Source organism: Erinaceus europaeus, chromosome 4 (genome assembly GCF_950295315.1).
Source record: "Erinaceus europaeus chromosome 4, mEriEur2.1, whole genome shotgun sequence".
NCBI lineage: Eukaryota > Metazoa > Chordata > Mammalia > Eulipotyphla > Erinaceidae > Erinaceus > Erinaceus europaeus.
Genome location: NC_080165.1, coordinates 97924219 through 97944601, shown reverse-complemented (window position 1 = coordinate 97944601; position 20383 = coordinate 97924219). Strand labels below are relative to the sequence as shown.

General features: G+C 40.4%; 1 protein-coding gene across 5 annotated transcripts in view; it reads right to left on the bottom strand.

Annotated features, from left to right (window-relative positions):
* LARGE1 (LARGE xylosyl- and glucuronyltransferase 1) overlaps nt 1-20383 on the bottom strand; it is a 705604-nt gene that overhangs the window by 110937 nt on the left and 574284 nt on the right. For all 5 annotated transcript variants that reach the window (XM_060190108.1, XM_060190109.1, XM_060190106.1 and 2 more), the window contains one exon: nt 908-1020. In XM_060190108.1, the coding sequence (XP_060046091.1) occupies nt 908-1020 (113 nt within the window). The remainder of the gene's footprint in view (nt 1-907; nt 1021-20383) is intronic.

The window sequence follows — 20383 nt, the reverse complement described above, 5'->3', positions numbered from 1 at the left end:
GCTGAGTGGTCCACATGGAAATGAAGACGCTGAGACCATTGTTATTCACTCATGAACCCTGAACTCTCTAAAACCAAGGCATCCCTCACTGATGCTGGCCATGCCCTTTCTGAGTGGAGCCCTGGTTTAGATGGAGTGCAGTGAAAGTCTACTGAATGAACAGAGGGAGCAAAGCAAGTTGAGCTTTTGTTGTACACTGGCAAGTGTAGGTCAAGTCTTTCCAAGGGTACAGTCATTCAACAGACAAAGGGTCAGCTCCTTTTTTTTTTTTTTTTTAATCACCAGGGTTATCACTGGGGCGTGGCACCTGGGTCTTGGTGCCTGCATGATGAATCCACTGCTCGTGGATCCATCACCCTTTGTTTTTTTTATGCTAGAGACATAGAAAAATAGGGTGAAAGAGGAAAGAAAAAGAGAGAGAAAGAAAGACACCTGCAACAATGCTTCACCACTCATGAAACTTCCTCCCTGTGGGTGGGGACTAGGCTTTGAACCCAGGTCTTTGCAGGTGGTAACTTGTGTACTTTACTGGTTACACCATGTCTCGGCCCCTTTGCCATCTACTTCCAAGTGTCTTTGAGAAACAGCAGCAGGTGGGTCAAGTAGTAGCACACCTGGTTAAGAGCACATGTTACAGTGCCTGAGGACCTGGGTTTGAGACCCCAGACCCCACCTGCAGGGGGGAAAAGTTTGGTGAGTAGTGAAGCAGTGTTGTAGATGTCTCTCTGTCTCTATCCCTATCATCTGCTTCTCTCTTGATTTCTGGCTATCTCTATCCAATAAATAAATAAATAAAATAAATAAATAAATATAATACCCCCAAAATTAGAGAGAGAGAGAGAGAGAGAGAGAGAGAGAGAGCAGTAGGTGCTTAGGAGTGACAGCACCTTTCAGCCTAGCCACTCACCTGGTCAGCTAAGGATGTAGACAGCATACCCATGAGTTCCCTCTCTGCTGTCAGCCTCCACATCTGCTCCCATTTCATCTTCCGCAGCTTGTCCAGAAGCAGCAGGATCACCCCTGGGCAACCACAGAGGAAAGCAACAGTTAAGAGAGGAGAGGGAGAGGGAGAGGGAGAGGGAGAGGGAGAGGGAGAGGGAGAGGGAGAGGGAGAGGGAGAGGGAGAGGGAGAGGGAGAGGGAGAGGGAGAGGGAGAGGGAGAGGGACAGCACAACTGTCCATGTGTTCTGGTTCAGTCCCAGATCCTGCCAGCTATTCAGCTTTAGGCTTTTTTTTTTTCCTTCTTCAAGCAAAAAGAAGTTTATTGTCCCGGTAATTTATGACTATAATCATGAACATGGGAGCCGGTGGTGGTGCACCTGGTTGAGCACACATATTACAGTGCGTAAGGACCCAGGTTTGAGCCCCTGGTCCCCACCTGCAGGGGGGAAAGCTTCACAAGTGGTGAAGCAGGGCTGCAGGTGTCTCTCTCCCTCTCTATCTCCCCCTTCCCTCTCAATTTCCGACTGTCTCTATCCAACAAATAAATAAAGATTAAAAAAATCATGAACATAACATTAAAGACCTAAAATATGAGGAAACTGAAGATGACCTGTTTGGTTTTTTTATGGGGGGGTTTGATATTTTATGGTCAACAGTAAATACAGAAATACTGTTGTTGGTACATGTGTAAAACTTCTCAGTTTTCTGCAAAACACTCTCACCCTCAGTCTAGGTCCTCCTCCACCATTCTGTACCAGGACTTGAAACTCCCCCCTCACTCAGAGTCTTTTAGTTTAGTGCAACACACCAAACCCAGTCCAAGTTCTGCTTTGTTTCCCCTTCTGTTCTTATTTTTCAACTTTTGTGCATGAGTGAGACCATCCCATATTTATTCTTCCTTTTCTGGCTTATCTTACTTAAAATGCTTCTTTCAGAGCCTGAGACTTTTAAGCAACCACCATGAAGCATTCTTGGCATATGGGGGATGTGAATACAGAACTCAAAGGCTGCTGCAAGGACTACTGAGATGGGCAAGAGAGTCTAGGACTTTCTGGAGTTGGACACTGATTATGCTTTCACAACAATGTGAACATACTTTATGTCACTGAACTGCACACATACAGATGGTCAAATGGGCGTGTTGATGGAGTGCATTTTCCTAACACAGTAAAAAGTGAGTTCAGCACTGCACCTGATACACAGCATGTTCCTTATAAACATCCAACTTCCTGCTGCTTTTCCTCAGAGATATGGCAGCCTGCCTGGCTTTAGCTGGTGGGTGATGTTTGCAGAGAGTATGCCATTTCATCCTTTAAAATGTCTTAAATTTTATTATCAATAAGAGTATTTCCCAAGGTAGAGAGAGAGATACACCAAAACCAGGAACCTTAGATATGAAATTCCAATGACTTACCAGTTGAGCTATTTCCCCAGCTACTTTTTTCCACCCTCTCACTAGGACCTTGCACCTGCAAGATTCCACCATTCCTGTTGAACTCTTTTTTATTTATTTATGTTTTTTTATTCTTTTTCATTCTTCCCTTTTTTCTAGCTATAACAGGAGATATAGAGGAGAGAGGCACACAGAGACATGAAGAGAAGAGTCACCACAGCACCCCCCTCCTCACCACTCCTGAAGCTTTCCTTGTGTTTGGTGCTCCCATATTGTGGTGGGGGCTTGAATCCAGGTCCCCAGGCATGGTGAAGTGTGTGATCTATGGAGTGAGCCATCTCCCAGTCACCATTTACCTTTACAGACAAAACACAGCTCCTCCTTGACTTTATTCTGGGCCAGTCTTTGCCAATTTCCTCTATATTTTCTGATACGTCATAGGAATTCATTTCAGTATTTTGAACTACATGTCTTCCTTGGTGCATTACAATCAACATGCAGAGCTACAGTGAAGACAGTGCTGATGCTAGGTCTTTAAGAAGAGCTCCTAAAACCTTTGAATTAATAGAAACTAATAGTATGAGGTTGTTTCTGGGCTGTTGAAATAGCTTACTTGGGTGCACTGCTTCACCTTGTGTGCAACCCAGATTAGAGACTGGCCCTCACCATAATAAAGGAAACTTCAGTGCTTTGGTCCCTCCCCTGCCCCTTCTATATTTTCCCCTCCCCTCCCTTTCTCTCTTCTCCCCCTCCCTATCTCTATCTTAAATATATATATATATGGTTGTTTCCTCTTCCTCTTCTTTATATATTTATTGTCTAGTTTTTATGGGGAGGGAGCTGAGAGAGTAGGGAATAATGTAGGACTGGAAATTGCATTGCATATGCTTTTGCATTAAAAAAAAACATTACAACAACTAAATGGATCAACTCAGGCAAAAATAAATGAAGTCATAAAAGTCTAGAAAGAGAAGTACATTTTAGCTTAGCTAATAGCTTTCAAGCAGCAGTGTCCTTTCAGGTCAGCTGGGCCATCAGAGCAAAGGCACAGAGCACAGAACTCAAAGAGCAGAGAGAATTTCCCTACAGGCGAACACAGTTAATTTGGAGGATGGAATTGTAGCCCCCGTGGGCCCCCAAATCAATCCTCCTCAGGATGCTTAGCTCAGCTGAATGACCAGTGGAGAAAATTCCAGGCAACTGAAAAATGATCTGAGTGATACCAAATACATGTATTTCTAAGAGTGTTGGAAAGAACCTGATTCCCCAAGCCACACATAAATGTCAACTCTGAGACTTTCTACTGACTCCAGGGGCACGTATAAAAAGAAAAAGTATACTCACTATTTACTGAAAGGTGTTGGTAAGGTAGAGTTGAAATAAAAAAAAAAAGTAAAAATAACAGATGGGAAGAATGGGATCATACTCAAGAGTTCTAAATCACAAGTCAGAAGGTCAAAGCACACATATCATGTGTCTTAATCTTTTTTTTTTTTTTAATGAGAAAGATACACAGAAAGAGAGATCACAGAATTGCTCAGCTCTGGCTTATGGTGGTGATGGGGTTTGAATATGGGACCTTAGAGCCTCAACATGAAAGTCCTTTTGCATAACCATTATGCTGTCTCATCAGCTCTCATATGCCTTTTTTGAAATTTATTTAATGTTTATTATCTTTACTTATTTGATAGAGATAGCTAGATGTTGAGAGGGAAGAGAAGAGAGGAAGAGAGACAGAGACACCTGTTTCACCACTCATGAAACATTCCCTCCTATAGGTGGGGACTGGCAGCCTGAACCTGGGGCTTTGTGAATTCTAACAGGTGCATGTAACCATATGTGCCATTACCCAGCCCTGGACATACCTTTGTGTGTGTGTGTGTGTGTGTGTGTGTGTGTGTGTCTGTGTGTCTGTGTGTCTGTGTGTGTGATTTGTTAGTTTTTCCCCCCACTTAATGCTCATAAGATCTCTGTAAGCTAGATGGTGCCATTTTGATCTTACAAGTGGGGAAGCTGAGGAACTGAAAAAGATATTTTAATGATCCACAGAACCCACAGAATAAGAGTAGTTTCAGAAGGACATAAATGGAATATAGAGAAATTAAACACGAACTTGAAAAAAAAGTAGTCAGTTTATCTCTAAGACGTTGGGAGAAATATGGTGGTCATTCATTGGGAAGGTGGGGACACAGAACCTTGGAGGTAGGAGAAGTATGTAATAGTACTCCTACTCTCTTTTAATCTCAGAAATCTATTAAATCACTAATATATAAAAAGAATAGTTTCACAGGTTGCTATCTGAAAATAATGTATTACTATTGGAAGTGAGCTTGTAGATGATGATGATGGTTTAGGTCTGGGAGCATCATTATGATTCATTTAAATGGGAAAAACACTGGCTATTTCCAGATTCCCCAAAGAGCCAAATATTGATGATATTGAGTAAGTCTACTTTCAGAGAGGTGGGGGTAGGAACTATACCACTTGCAAACTCAGATCAGCCTAATCTGAAGCCAGGGTTTCTTCATCTGCCCTTAATCTGAACAAAACCCTGGAAATGTCTCTTTGGAATCTTCTGCCTCAGGTCCAGACCTTGTCCTTTTCTGGCTTTAGACTTCTACATGTGTAAAATGAGAAAAACGCAGCTTGCCCTGCAAAAGTCAGAAAACTGTCCTGCCCCCTAGTGGTTGCTAGATTTATGTTCGGCTACCAGCCCCCTAAAGGATAAACACAAACCAACCAGCCAAGGAACAAAACAAAAAAAAATGTCAATATTATGTAGCATTTGCCTGATTTCATAGCTGGTGTTAAGCCACTGAAGTGATGCCATTTAACATCCAGATGGGGAAACACACACAGTGGGACCAATGAAAACTAGACCCAGCACACACCAGAAACTATTTTCAGAATTTGCAAGTAATCATTAAAAATAGTAAAAATGCTTATGAAATACTACTCTGCAATTAAAAATGATGATATGGTATGGCATCTTTCGGGACAAAACTGATGACTGAAGGTGATTCTGCTTAGTGAAGTAAAGAGCTGAAAGACAATTACTGGATGGTTGAGCTCATATATGGAATACAGAGAATTGAAACATAGGAATTTGAAAAAAGAAAGAGAAAGGAATGGTAAACTGTCTTACACTTTACGAGACACATCGAGATTATCTAGCAGGTGAGAGGGGCACAGAACATTGGTGGTGGGTGTGGTATGGAACTATACCCCTGTGATCTTATTAAAACATTCATTAAAAAGGGAAGAAACAGTAAAATGCACAAGTGCATTACTTAATTGTTTCTGTTGGAGGTAAAGGTAAGACACATTTATAAGGTTACAAACAGAGATATCTTCAAGAAAGTAGATTGCTTTGAAAAGTGTGTAAGGGAATTTCATTCAATTTTATTGCAGAATTAAGTCTATTAGATTAAATAGATGCTCACACATATACATATAATGACCGTCAAAAGATATAGATGTGTGTGTGTGTGTGTGTGTGTGTGTGTGTGTGTGTGTGTTTGTGTATCTTCTGAGGGTCATTGGAAGATATAAACCTTGATGGAATTGATACCTAATTTGAATTCTCTAGTAAGATCAATATTAGATATACCTGTCTCTTAAAACTGAGCTGAGAACTGATGCTTCAATGGTGTTAAGTAAGGCGTAGTGAGTCCTAAGTGGCAGATAGGATTCCACACATTTACCAGGCCAGCTGGAGAGTTGAAAAAATGAGGGTTTTTTTTTTTGTTTTTGTTTTTTTATTTCTTTACTGGGGGATTAATGTTTTACAGTCAACAGTAAATACAATAGTTTGTACATGCATAACATTCCCCAGTTTTCCACATAACAATACACCCCCACTAGGTCCTCTGCCATCGTTTTCTAGGACCTGGAGAGTGTTTTTCTTTTCTTTTCTTTTTTTAATGTAAGACTACATGAAGGGTCATTCTCTTTTTACAAAGCCTTTACTTTTGCAAACTTTAAACTTTTTTTTTTTTAAATCAGAACTTACTTAGATACAAGTCAATCCAGGCAAGAGTGACCAGTAATTTGAAAAGTATTGAGAGAGGGACCTCATAACATACTATATAAAATGGTTAAACCAAAAAGAAGAAATATTGGACAAATGAACCAGGACAAGAGTCCAGCTACCTCCAAAGGTTGAAGCACAAAATAATGAGGTCAACATCCAAACATTAGTTAAGGAAATAATCACAGGAGTGAGTAAAGAGTTTGAAAGTATTGTCTTCAGAAATGCAGAAACAAATGAGACCCTGGAAGAAAACACTATCTTGAGGTTACTAGAGAACTGAAAGCTGAAATAGCTGAGCTAAGAACTAGCTGAGCAAGCTAAAACAGTACCAGAACAGGGTAACAAAATAGATGAACTCCAGAAAACAGTACAGGGGAGAGAGAATAGAATAAGTGAGGCTGAAGACAGAATTAGCAAGATCGAGGATGAATTAGAGACAACTAAAAAAGAAGTAAGAGATCTCAAAAAGAGATGAAGAGATACTGGAAACAACAACAGAGACCTATGGGATGACTTCAAAAGAAATAATATACACATTATTGGCTTACCAGAGGAAGAAAGAGAGGGAGGGGAAGAAAGCATTCTTCAGGCCATAACTGAGAACTTTTCTAGTCTAGACAATATCAAAGACATAAAGGCTCAAGAAGCTCAGGGGGTCCCAGACAGAATAAACCCAGACTTAAAGACATCAAGACACATCATATTTATAATGGAAAGGAATAAGGATAAAGAAAAGATCCTGAGGCTGCAAGAGTAGAACAAAGAGTCACCTACAGAGGAAAACCCATAAGACTAGCAGTAGACTTCTCCACACAAACACTCCAGGCCAGAAGAGAATGGCAAGATATCTTTCAAGTGCTCAATGACAAAGGCTTTCAACCATGACTACTGTATCCTGCTAGACTGTCATTCAGACTAGATGGAGACATAAAAACCTTCTCAGACAAGTAACAGTTGAAAGAATCAACTATCACCAAGCCTGCCCTGAAAGAAATTCTGAAAGGTCTTCTATAAACAGTCAGACCACCATAAGTATGCCATCTATCAGAACACTCTAAAAATTTATAAGAATGGCGCTAAAATATCTTTAAATTTTGATATCAATAAATGTCAGTGGCTTGAATTCACCTATTAAAAGGCACAGAATAAGATGATGGATCAGAAAACACAACCCAACAATATGCTGTCTACAGGAAACCCATCTAACTCAACAAGACAAACACAGACTCGAAGTGAAAGGATGGAAAATTATCATACAAGCCAATGGCACACTAAAAAGGAAAGGAATAGCTAATCTCATAGTTGACATGATAGACTTTAAAATAAATAAAATTTAAAAAGATAGGGATGGACATTACTTAATGCTCAGTCAATCAAGAGGACTTAACAATTATTAACATCTATGCACCCAATGAGAAGTCATCTAAATACATCAAACATCTACTGAGAGAGCTACAGCAATATATTAACAGTAACACAGCAATAGTAGGGGACTTCAACACCCCACTCTCTCAACTTAACAGATCATCCAGGCAGAAAATCAATAAAGACATGAAGGAGCTAAATGAGGAGATAGATAAACTAGAACTATTGGACATTTCAGAGTCATTCACCCCAAGGAACTGGAATACACATTCTACTCAAGTCCACATGGTTCATTCTCAAGGATAGACCATATATTAGGCCACAATGACAGCATCAACAAATTCAAGAGAATTGAAATCATCCCAAGCATGTTCTCAAGCCATAATGGAAACAGGAAAAAGCACAAATTAACAACCTGATTGTACATCTTACAGACCTATAAGAAGAACAAAGGAATTCTACAGCAACCAGAAGGACAGAAATAACTAAAGTTAGGGCAGAAAGAAATAATATTGAAAATAAGAAAACCATACAAAAGATCAACAAAAGTAAATGTTGCTTCTTTGAAAGAGTGAAAAAAATTGACAAACCTTCAGCCAGACTCACAAAACAAAAAGGGAGAAGACCCAAATAAATAAGATGATAAATTAAAGAGGAGATATCACAACAAACACCACAGAAATTCAATATATCATGCGAGGCTTCTATGAACAACTATATGCCACCAAGCTAGAGAACCTGGAAGAAATGGATGATTCCTAGACACCTATGAACTTCCAAAATTAAATAAAAAGGAACTAGATAACATGAAGAGGCCCATCATAGCTAATTAAATTGAAACAGTTATCCAAAACCTTCCCAAGAATAAAAGTCCTGACCAGATGTCTTTACAAATAAATTCTACAAAACCTTCAAAGAAGAAATAAACCTCTACTTTTAAAAGTCTTCTAGAAGATAGAAGACACTAGAATACTCCCTTCCAGCTTCTATGAAGCCAACATCACTCTGATACCAAAAGCAGACAGGGACACAACCAAAAAAGAAAACTACAGACCAATATCTCTGATGAACATAGATGCTAAAATATTGAACAACATTATAGCCAACCAGATACAGCAGTATATTAAAAAGATTTTTCATCATGACCAAGTGGGGTTTATCCCAGGTATGCAAGGTTGGTTTAATATACGTAAATCAATCAACCTGATCCACCACATCAATAAAAGCAAGACCAAAAACTACACGGTCATATCAGTAGATGCAAACACTAAAAGAAGAAGTAGATGCAGAGAAAGCCTCTGACAAAATATATCCCTTTATAATCAAAACACTACAAAAAATGGGAATAGATGAAAAATTCCTCAAGATAGTAGAGTCTCTATATAGCAAACCTACAGCCAACATCATATTCAATGGTGAAAAACTGGAAGCATTTCCACTCAGATCAGGTACTAGACAGGGCTGCCCACTATCACCATCATTATTCAACATAGTGTTGGAAGTGCTTGCCATCGCAATCAGGCAGGAGCAAGGAGTGAAAGGGATACAGATTGGAAGAGAAGTGAAACTCTCCCTATTGCAGATGACATGATAGTATATGTAGAAAAACCTAAGGAATCCAGCAAGAAGCTTTTGGAAATCATCAGGCAATACAGTAAGGTGTCAGGCTACAAAATTAACATTCAAAAGTCAGTGGCACTCCTCTATGCAAACACTAAGTTATTAGAAGATTCTTCTTCTTCTAGCGTTTGCCCTTCTTCCGTAGCCAGTCAACAGCATCAGGTTGAGCCTGATGTAAAGTTTTGAGACCTCCTTTGAATTTGGAGAGGTGGCAGTCATTGACTATGTGGGTCATAGTCTGTCTGGAGCCGCAGGGGCAATTCGGGTCATCTCTGGCTCCCCAGCGATGGAACATAGCGGCGCACCGGCCATGGCCTGTTCGATAGCGATTGAGGAGGGCCCAATCATAACGTGCTAGGTCAAAGCCAGGTTGACGCTTGCAGGGGTCTGTGATGAGGTGTTTGTTCTTTACCTCAGCTGACTGCCAACTCTGTTTCCAAGAGACTGGAACAGAGAAGTTCAGTGTAGGCGTAGGGGACCAGATTGGGTGATGAGACGTCAAGCGTTGGACAGGGTGGGCGAAGATATCCGCGTATATTGGCAGGTCCGGTCGAGCGTAGACGTGGGAAATGAACTTAGATGATGCCATCCCGACGAATATCTGGCGGGGCGATGTTGCTAAGAACTGGCAGCCATGAAACCGGGGTGGAACGGATGGTTCCAGAAATGATCCTCATGGAGGAATATAATTTGGAATCGACCAAGTGGACATGGGGGCTACGGAACCATACTGGGGCACAGTATTCTGCAGTGGAATAGCATAATGCCAGAGATGATGATCGTAGTGTGGAAGCGCTCGCGCCCCATAAGGAGCTGGCCAGTCTAGCAATGATGTTATTCCTTGCGCCCACCTTTGCTGCAGTTTTTATGAGATGTTTGTGAAATGACAGGGTGCGATCGAGAGTAACGCCAAGATAGACTGGCTGGGCTTCATGCCGGATTCTCGTACCGCCAAGCTGCACATTAAGCTCACGCAAGGCCGAGGCATGGTGTAGATGGAAAACAGATGATACCGTTTTTGCAGTGCTAGGGATTAGTCGCCATTTTTTACAGTAATCAGATATCAGAGACATGTCTTTCGTGAGTGTTTCCTCGAGGATGTCGAATTAGAGGATGTCGATTAGAAGATGAAATCCAGAAATCAATTTCTTTTACTATAGCAACAAAAACAATAAAATATCTAGGAATAAACCTAGCCAAAGAAGTGAAAGACTTGTATACTGAAAATTATGAGTCACTACTCAAGGAAAATGAAAAATACACAAAGAAGTGGAGATATTCCATATTCATGGGTTGGAAGAATTAACATCATCAAAATGAATATACTACCCAGAGCCATATACAGATTTAATGCTATCCCCATCATGATCCCAACCACATTTTTTAGGAGAATAGAACAAATGCTACAAACGTTTATCTGGAACCAGAAAAGACCTAGAATTGCTAAAACACTCTTGAGAAGAAAGAACAGAACTGGAGGCATCACACTCCCAGATCTCAAATTGTATTATATGGCCACTGTAATCAAAACTGGTTGGTACTCGAACATGAATAGACATACTGACCAGTGGAATAGAACTGAGAGCCCAGAAGTGAGCCCCCACACCTATGGACATCTAATCTTTGACAAAGGTGCTCAGACTACTAAAAGGGGGGAGGAGGGTCTCTTCAACAAATGGTGTTGGAAAAAATGGGTTGAAACATGCAGAAGAATAAAACTCAACCACTACATTTCACCAGATAGAAAAGTAAATTCCAAGTGGACCAAGGAATTGGATGTTAGACCAGAAACTATCAGATACTTAGAGGAAAATATTGGCAGAACTTTTTTCCGCATACATTTTAAAGACATCTTCAATGAAATGAATCCAATTACAAAGAAGACTAAGGCAAATATAAACCTATGGGACTACATCAAGTTAAAAAGCTTCTGCACAGCAAAAGCAACTACTACCCAAACCAAGAGACCCCTCACAGAATGGGAGAAGATCTTTATATGTCAAACATCAGACAAAAGTTTAATAAGCAAAATACATAAAGAGCTTGCCAAAATCAACAAGACAACAAATAACCCCATCCAAAAATGGGGAGAGGACGTGGACAGAATATTCACCACAGAAGAGATCCAAAAGGCTGAGAAACACATGAAAATATGCTCCAAGTCTTTGTCAGAGAAATGCAAATAAAGACAACAATGAGCTACCACTTCATTCCTGTGAGAATGTCATACATCAGAAAAGGTAGCAGCAGCAAATGCTGGAGAGGCTGTGGGGTCAAAGGAACTCTCCTGCACAGCTGGTGGGAATGTAAATAGGTCCAACCTCTGTGGAGAGCAGTCTGTAGAACTCCCAGAAGTCTAGAAATGGTCCTAACCTATAATCCTGCAATTCCTCTCATGGGGATATATCCTAAGGAACCCAACACACCTATCAAAAAGATCTGTGTACACATATGTTCTTAGTAGCACCATTTGTAATAGCCAAAACCTGAAAGCAGCCCAGGTATCCAAGAACAGATGAGTGGCTGAGCAAGTTGTGGTATATATACACTATGGAATACTACTCAGCTATTAAAAATGGTGACTTCATTGTTTTCAGCAATCTTAGCTGGACCTTGAAAAAATCATGTTAAGTGAAGTAAGTCCGAAACAGAAGGATGAATATGGGATGATCTCACCCTCTGGCAGAAGTTGAAAACAAGATTAGAAGAGAAAACACAAGTAGAACCTGAACTGGAATTGGCTTATTGCACCAAAGTAGAAGACTCTGGGGTGGGTGCAGTGAAGAACACAGGTCCAAAAAAGATGGCAGAGGACCTAGAGGGGGTTGTATTATTATATGGAAAACTGGGAAATGTTACTGTATTTACTTTCGGATGTAAAACATTAATTTCCCAGTAAAGAAATTAAGAAAATTTATAAAATTAAAAAAAATCAACCAGATCACAACAGAGAAGTCCAGAAGCTACTGTAACAAATATCTACTACCCTGATTTATTAGTGATATTGTACTGCCACATTTACTGTTCATAATATGGTGCTATTGATAAATCAAATGCTCCTAGGTTTCATTCTAGCGCTCTCTCCTCCATAGGCAGCCAGTATCCTGAGCTAGGATATATATATATATATATATATATATATATATATATCCTGTGTATATATATATACATATGTGTAAAAAGCACATATTCCCATGTGTGTTTTTATCCTGTATGCAACTATTAACATACAATATATGTTGTTTTTAGTGTTTCTTAGTGCAAACTTTCTGTTTTTCACCCCGTGTTACGGCTTTAAGACTCAGCTATGTTAATGACATCTAGTTTATTCATTGGTATGTCTTTAGTCATTATATTTTGTTTATAATACCTTTGCTGAACGACACACTGGTTGACTCCCATGTTGTTTTTTTCTTCTCTCTTTCTCTCTTCCTCCTCCTCCTCCTTTTTCTATTATAAAAATGCCAGAAAATTCATTTAACCCTGATAAATCATTTTGCCTTTCTAGATAGGCAAAACTAAAAGAAAGAAAGTAGATGCATCTGTGTCTGTGACCAAGAGGAGAAATAAATGTGAATGACGGCTCAAAAGAAGGTATTTTCTTGGCTGTGGTGAAAAGGACCTAGAATCAGATTGTGTGGATGACATTATCACTGTGACCACACTAAAACCCCTGATTTGGGACAAGAAACTAGCTCACAGCATGTATAAACAGCAATATCTAGGACATTTATGTAAATTTCATAACATACCAAATATAATGGTCAAACCAAAGAGAAATATTGCAGAAATGAACCAGGACAAAAGCCCAGAAAAAAAATAATAATCCCATCAAGCTAGAAGCAAATAATAATGAGGACAACATCCAAACAGTAATCAATGCAATAATCACAGGAGTGAGGAAAGCTTTTGAAGGTACTATCATTAGAAATGCGGAAACAACAAATGAGACTCTGGAAGAAAACACTAATTATCTCAAGGCAATTAGAGAGATGAAAGTTGAAATAGCTGTGCTAAGAATACAACTAGCTTAGACTGAAGAATTATATACTCAGAACTGCGGTCTATGCATCAAAAAATTCAAGATATTCAATCTCTTTTTCCCGTCTCATAGTGATCAAATAGTGATTTGTAAAACTCTATGCTAATACAAGTGTCTATTAACACCATTCTTGTTACCAAAGGTCTGTGTCCCTACTCCCACCCTCCACCCAGAGTTTTTTACTTTGGTGCAATACTCCAAACTCAGTTAAATTCTGCTTTGCTTTTCCCTTCCTTTTCTTCTTTTTCAACTTCTGCTTATGAGTGGGAGCATCCCATTCTTGTCTTTCTCTTTTTTACTTATCTCACCTAACATAATTCCTACTAGTTCCATCCAAAATGTGTCGGAGAAGGTGGGCTTATTATTTGTCTTAGGTCATATATTTATAATCCACCACAGATTATTCATACACTTAAGACCCACATTCTCACACTGATGCAGTGGAATGAATTCTGTGAAGATGAATTTTTTGTTTTGTTTTGTTTTGTTTTTGTAACTAGAACCAGAGAGAAAACTGTATGTAAGGTGAAAACAAGAGTGAATTTAGACTTGTAAACCCTGGGTTCGAGTTCTGATATTATTCAAGCAATAGCATTTTAAAAAAAAAAAACCAGAGTGGCACAAGAGGTTGCATAGTGGACAAAACATTAAACTCCAAGCATAAGGCCTTGAGTTCAGTTCCTGGTATGGCAGGTGCCAGCGTGAGGTTCTATTTCTCTCTCTCTTTAAAATTTTTATTTATTTATTTTTTATTTGTTAGGACAGAGAGGAGTTGAGAGGAGGGTGAAACAGAGAGGGAAAGAGAAAGAGAAAACCTGCAACACTGCTTCATTGCTTCTGAAGCTTCTCTCCTGCAGGTGGGGACTAGGGACTTGAACCTAGGTCTTTGTACATGTGTGTTGAACCAGGCACACTGCTGCTGAACCTCCAACCCCCTATTTCTCATAAATAAATAAATAAATAAGACACTTAGATTCTGGGTCTTTTAATTTTATGGGGATCTCCCCAATTAATTCTGGACCAAACAAATGTACCTTTAAAAGTATCTGGTATGTGTCATGATTTGTTTATGACTTGGAAGTAAAAAAAAAAAAAATCTCATGACATGAATATATATGGATATTAGGTACAGTACTCAGTTGAAGAATATTGGATATTGAAATCTCTCTGAAAACATCAAAATTCCCTAGTGTGTGGAATCCTAAAAATATTGAAATGTTTTTGATTTTTCTGAAATATTCCTAAGCCCATATTCCTTCTCAGTAGCTATGGTGTCACAGCTAGTGTGACTGGTTTGTCCCTGGGGTCACTGCAAGTGGTAGCTAAGAATACATCTTACAGGAAGGTAAAAATAAATGTTTTTTTTGCCACTAAGGTTACTGCTGGGACTTGGTGACTGAACCATTCATTCCACCACTCTCGGTAGCCATTTTTTCTTTTAATACAAGGCAAGAGAAATAGAAAAAGAGAGATAAGAGAGAAAGGGTGACACCTGCAGCCATATTCTACCACTCGTGAAGCTTTCCCCCTGCTTGAATTTGGGTCCTCCCAAATAATAATATGAGTGCTCTATTGGGTGAACCACTGCCTGTCAAAGAAGAAGGAGAAGGAGAAGAAAAGGGGAAACGGAGGGGGAACAATAACAACAAAATATTAAAAAAGGAAAAGAAATTTACCACAAAGAAAATGATGCGCATCAGTTCTGTTCTTAAGCAGCTAAGAAGTTGGTTTAGGTTGTTAAATATACTCACATAGAAAGGGCACTATTTCTTCAAAGGTTAGGAGTTTGCCCTAGGTCATTCACGACAGAAAAACATTTCAAAGAGAAGCAGAATTCTGTTTATTGACCTCACTTCTACAGAGCAGGGAGTATTCTAATTAATGATTGTAAAAACCTTTGAAAGCATGGAGCGCTACAGAAAAGCTTGGACATATCAGCCACAGAAACTATCCATTTCCTCACCCAGGTACCTAATTATCACTTGAACACCCCTCCACCTAGAATTAATACAAATTATGTGCACACAGGCCATGTGGGAGCATGCCTTTTAAGTGTGCCCTGGTTACTGTGACAAAAAAAAAAAAGGCTCTTCCAGAAATTGGACCCTTTTAAGCAGAAACAAGCTGGCTTTGGAATGCCTATGCTCCAAGTCAGACTTCAACCTGGGATGCCCGCTGGTAGAAGGATGGTGGTTCCAAAAAGCTTCACTTTGGCCTCTGCCTGGCTTTTGTTAATTTTCATCCTGGCATTGGGAGGTGGGATCTGGTGCAGGGAACTGAGCACCCCCCCCCCCCAGGCTGCCTGAATCTGACAGGATCTCCTGTCAGAGCTGGCTGGGACCTACTGGGCTAGCACGTCTCTACCTTCAGCTGCTGTGCTGGGCAAATGAGACTGACACTAAATAAATAAATGAATAAATAATCTCAAAATCAAAGGCTTATCCTGTGAACATCTGGCCCAGTGGCAGGGCTATTTCATCAGTGGATCAGAGGGCAATATTTCTCTCTCTCTCTCTCATTATCTTTTTTTAAAATTTTTAATTTTGTTTAATTTTATTTTATTTATTCCCTTTTGTTGCCCTTGTTGTTGTTTTTATTGTTGTAGTTATTATTGTTGTTGTCATTGTTGGATAGGACAGAGAGAAATGGAGAGAGGAGGGGAAGACAGAGAGGAGGAGAGAAAGATAGACACCTGCAGACCTGCTTCACCGCCTGTGAAGCGACTCCCCTGCAGGTGGGGAGCTGGGGTTCAAACCGGGATCCTTATGCCGGTCCTTGTGCTTTGCGCCACCTGCGCTTAACCCGCTGCACTACAGCCCGACTCCCTCATTATCTTTTTTTATTTATTGGATAGAGACAGTCAGAAATCAAGAGCGAAGGGGGTGATGGAGAGGGAGAGAGACAGACACCTGCAGTCCTGCCTCATCACTTGCAAAGCTTTCCCCCTGCAGGTGGGTACTGGGGGCTCAAATTCAGGTGCTTGTGCACTGTAACATGTACGCTCAACCAGGAGTGCCACCACCTAGTCCCACAATATTTCTTTCTCCAAGCTGAATACGGAGCTAAGATGGCAGGGAAAGAAAGGAGGATGCCTGTGCAGACAGGGGAGAGATACTACTCCTATCTTTCTGATCCAGGTATTGGTTTTTAAAAAATATTTCTTTAGGGGGCCGGGTGGTGGTGCACCTGGTTGAGTGCACATGTTACAATGCTCAAGGAACTGGGTTCGAGCCCCTAGTCCCCACCTGCAGGGGGAAAACTTCACAAGTGGTGAAGCAGTGCTGCAGGTGTCTCTGTCTCTCACCCTCTCTATCCCTCCCTTCCCTCTCTACCCCTCCCTTCCCTCTCAATTTCTGACTGTTCCTATCCAATCAATAAATAAAGATCATAATAATAAAAAAGATTTCTCTAGTTTCATAAGGGATGGGTAGACCAGAGCATTGCTCAGCTCTGGTATGTGGTAGGTGCTGGGTTTTGAGTCCAGGACCTCAAGTATACAAGTCTGGTATGAAACCACTGTGCCCTTTCCCTGACACTAGAAATTGTTTTTTTCCAGTGCAAATGCAAAAGGGAGCATAGACTATAAACAATAACAGTGCAGATGATGCCTATCTATATCAGCAATACTGTATTCCAGAGATAAGATGTATTACTAAGATGACCTCTGATTCTTACAACCAAACTTCAAAGTAGATGGAATTAACCTCCTCCTATAAGCAATAAGAAACAATAGGGTTGAGGGGGGTGGGTGGTGGCACATCTGGTTGAGTGTACATGGTACAATGTGCAAGGGCCCAGGTTCAAGCCTCTCTTTCCACCTGCAGGGGTGATGCTTCGTGCTTGGTGAAGCAGTGCTGTAGGTGTCTCTTTCCCTCTTCCTCTCTATTTCCCCCTTCCCTCTCAATTTCTGACTCTATCCAAAATAAATATATACAAAGAAGAAGAAAAATGTGTATATATATATATATATATGTATATATATATATAGCTGGAGCAATAGCTCACTGGGTAGAGCATGTGCTTTGCTATGTGTGCTGCCCTAGTTCCAGCCCTTGTACCACATGGCAGGTTCTATAGAATTGGAGGACACTTTGATGCTGTGGTATCTCTTCCTATCTCTTTATCTGGATGAGGAAAGAAAAAAAAGCCTGGAGTGGTAGAATTGCAAATATGCAGGGTCCTGGCATGTAGTTTGTGGCATAACTAACTTTATTTTTGGACCCCATTTTTTTTTTTTAGAGACAGAGAGAATTGAAAGGGAAAGAGTGAGAGACCTGCAACACTGTTTTACTGCTCATGAAGTTTTCCCACTGCAGGTGGGAACTTGCACTTGGGTCCTTGCACACTGTAATGTGTGTGTTCAAGCAGGTGCACCATTACCTGGCCCCTGGACCTGTTATCTTTCAAACATGCTGTGCTACCTCATGGGGTGTGTGTGTGTCTGTCTGTGTGTGTGTGTGTGTGTGTGTGTCTTACTGAACAAGCCATACCTGGATGAATCAGTGCCCTAAAGTCAAAATGAGACAGGTGTCTCCTGGAGAAACAGTTAACATATATATAAAGAATTCTGAGAAGACCACAGACCAGATTACTTGTGAAAGAGCCTGAACGGAGCCCAAGCCTTGACTGAAGGAAATCCATGGAAGGTAGGGTTTCCTTTTCTCCAAAAGTCTTATGTGAAGCTCCACTGGCATGTGTAGAGAGGTTTGACTTGGCAGAAATGATTGTGGTCACTGGTTGAAGCCAAGCAAGATACTAGTATGCCTGCCAGCTCACAGGTAAGATACAATTTAGTTCGGAAGTCGGGTGGTAGCACAGTGGGTTAAGCACACATGGCACGAAGCACAAGGACTGGATAAGGATCCTGGTTCAAGCTCCCAGCTCCCCACCTGCAGGGGAGTTGCTTCACAAGCGACTCTCCCCCTCTCTGTCTTCCCCTCCTCTCTCCATTTCTCTCTGTCCTATCCAACAACTACAACATCAGTAACAACAATAATAACTACTACAACAATAAAAAGCAAGGGCAACAAAAGGGAAAATAAATAAATTTTAAAAAAGATATAATTTATTCAACTTAGCCCCTGCATAGCACAGATTCTCTTCTTTTTATATCTGAGCCCACAGGAGTAACTGTGCAGCATGTGTCTGAATATATATACATCACATACAGACATCAACAGGGAGCTATCTGGGTTAAAACCAAACAGAATCCAGAGGCCAAATATGTCTAGGTATATCCAATATAGTCATCATACTCTGCATCCTCTGTTGAGATGATGTCCAAGAAGTCCAAGACTGAGGCTGGGCACTAGTGCAGCTGGTTAAGCACACATGGCGCAAAGCTCAAGGACCAGCTCAAGGATCCTGGTACGAGCCCCAGGCTCCCCACCTGCAGGATGGTGACTTCACAAGTGGTGAAGCAGATCTGAAGGTGTCTATCTTTCTCTCCCCCTCTCTGTCTTCCTGTCCTCTCTTGATTTCCCTCTGTCCTATCCAATAACAACAACATCTATGACAACAACAACAATAATAACAACAACAAGATAAAAACAAAGGTAACAAAAAGGACAAAATAGTCTCCAGGAGCAGTAGATTTGTTGTGCAGGCACAGAGCCCCAGTGATAACCTTGGAGGAAAAAAGAAAAGTCCACCTATCAGAAGTTCATTGTTTGGTGGTCCAGGAGGTGACGGAGTGGATAAAGTATCAGACTCTTTTTTTTTTTTACATATTTATTTTTTTATTCACTTTTTGTTGCCCTTGATGTTTTATTGTAGTTATTATTGTTGTCATCATTGTTGGAAAGGACAGAGAGAAATGGAGAGAGGAGGGGAAGACAGAGAGAGGGAGAGAAAGATAGACACCAGCAGACCTGCTTCACAGCTTGTGAAGCGACTCCCCTGCAGGTGGAGAGCTGGGGGCTCGAATCTGGATCCTTATGCCAGTCCTTGTGCTTTGCGCCACCTGCGCTTAACCCATTGCATTACTACAGCCTGATTCCCAAGAATCGGACTCTTAAGCATGAGGTCCTGAGTTCAATCCCTGGAAGCACATGTACCAGGGTGATGCCTGGTTCTTTCTCTCTCCTCCTATGTTTCTATGTTAATAAATAAAATCTTTAAAAAAAAAAGTTCATTGTTTGAAAAAATTTGCATATGAAGACCAACCCCTCTCATTGTGCATACTCTTTGGGTGTTCACATCAAAGGTCTGTGTTTCTTAACTGCAGTTCTGGAAATACTGTGAAAAACACTTGTGGGTACTCCTAGAGCAAATTCTTATCCCCATGGGTTCAAATGACCTGAGATGATCTAAGGTTCAACTGGATAAAGAAGCAACTTTGAACATTCCTCAAGCTAGTTATCTTGAATGTACACAGGGAAATTACAGAACCAAGAAAACATATTTATGGTTAAAATTTCTATATGAAAACTGAGATCCTGTCTACTTATAAGTTGTTTCCCCCATTGACATTATGTTTGTTGTGTATGTAACACAATAATCTTTATTTCTGGACAGCTTGATGTGTATGACTTATTGGCTTAATAAAATAGACCTCTTGCTAGGAGTATGGATTGACCTGTCAATGCCCATGTTCAGTGGGGGAAGCAATTACAGAAGCCAGACCTTCTACCTTCTGCATCCCAGAATGACTGTGGGTCCATACTCCCAGAGGGTCAAAGAATAAGAAAGCTATCAAGGGAAGGGATGGGATGCTGAGTTCTGGTGGTGGGAAGTATGGAGTTGTACCCCTCTTATCCTATGGGTTTGTTAGTGTTTCCTTTTTATAAATAAAATAAAAAAAATTAAAAATAGACCTGTTTTTCAGAGTTAAGACAATGCAACATGCAAGTTCATTTTACCAGGATTAAATAAATCTATATTATTTCTATTACATTTAAAAAAAATAATTTATTTATTCATGAGAAAGATAGGAGGAGAGAAAGAACCAGACATCACTCTGATATATGTGCTGCTGGGGATAGAACTC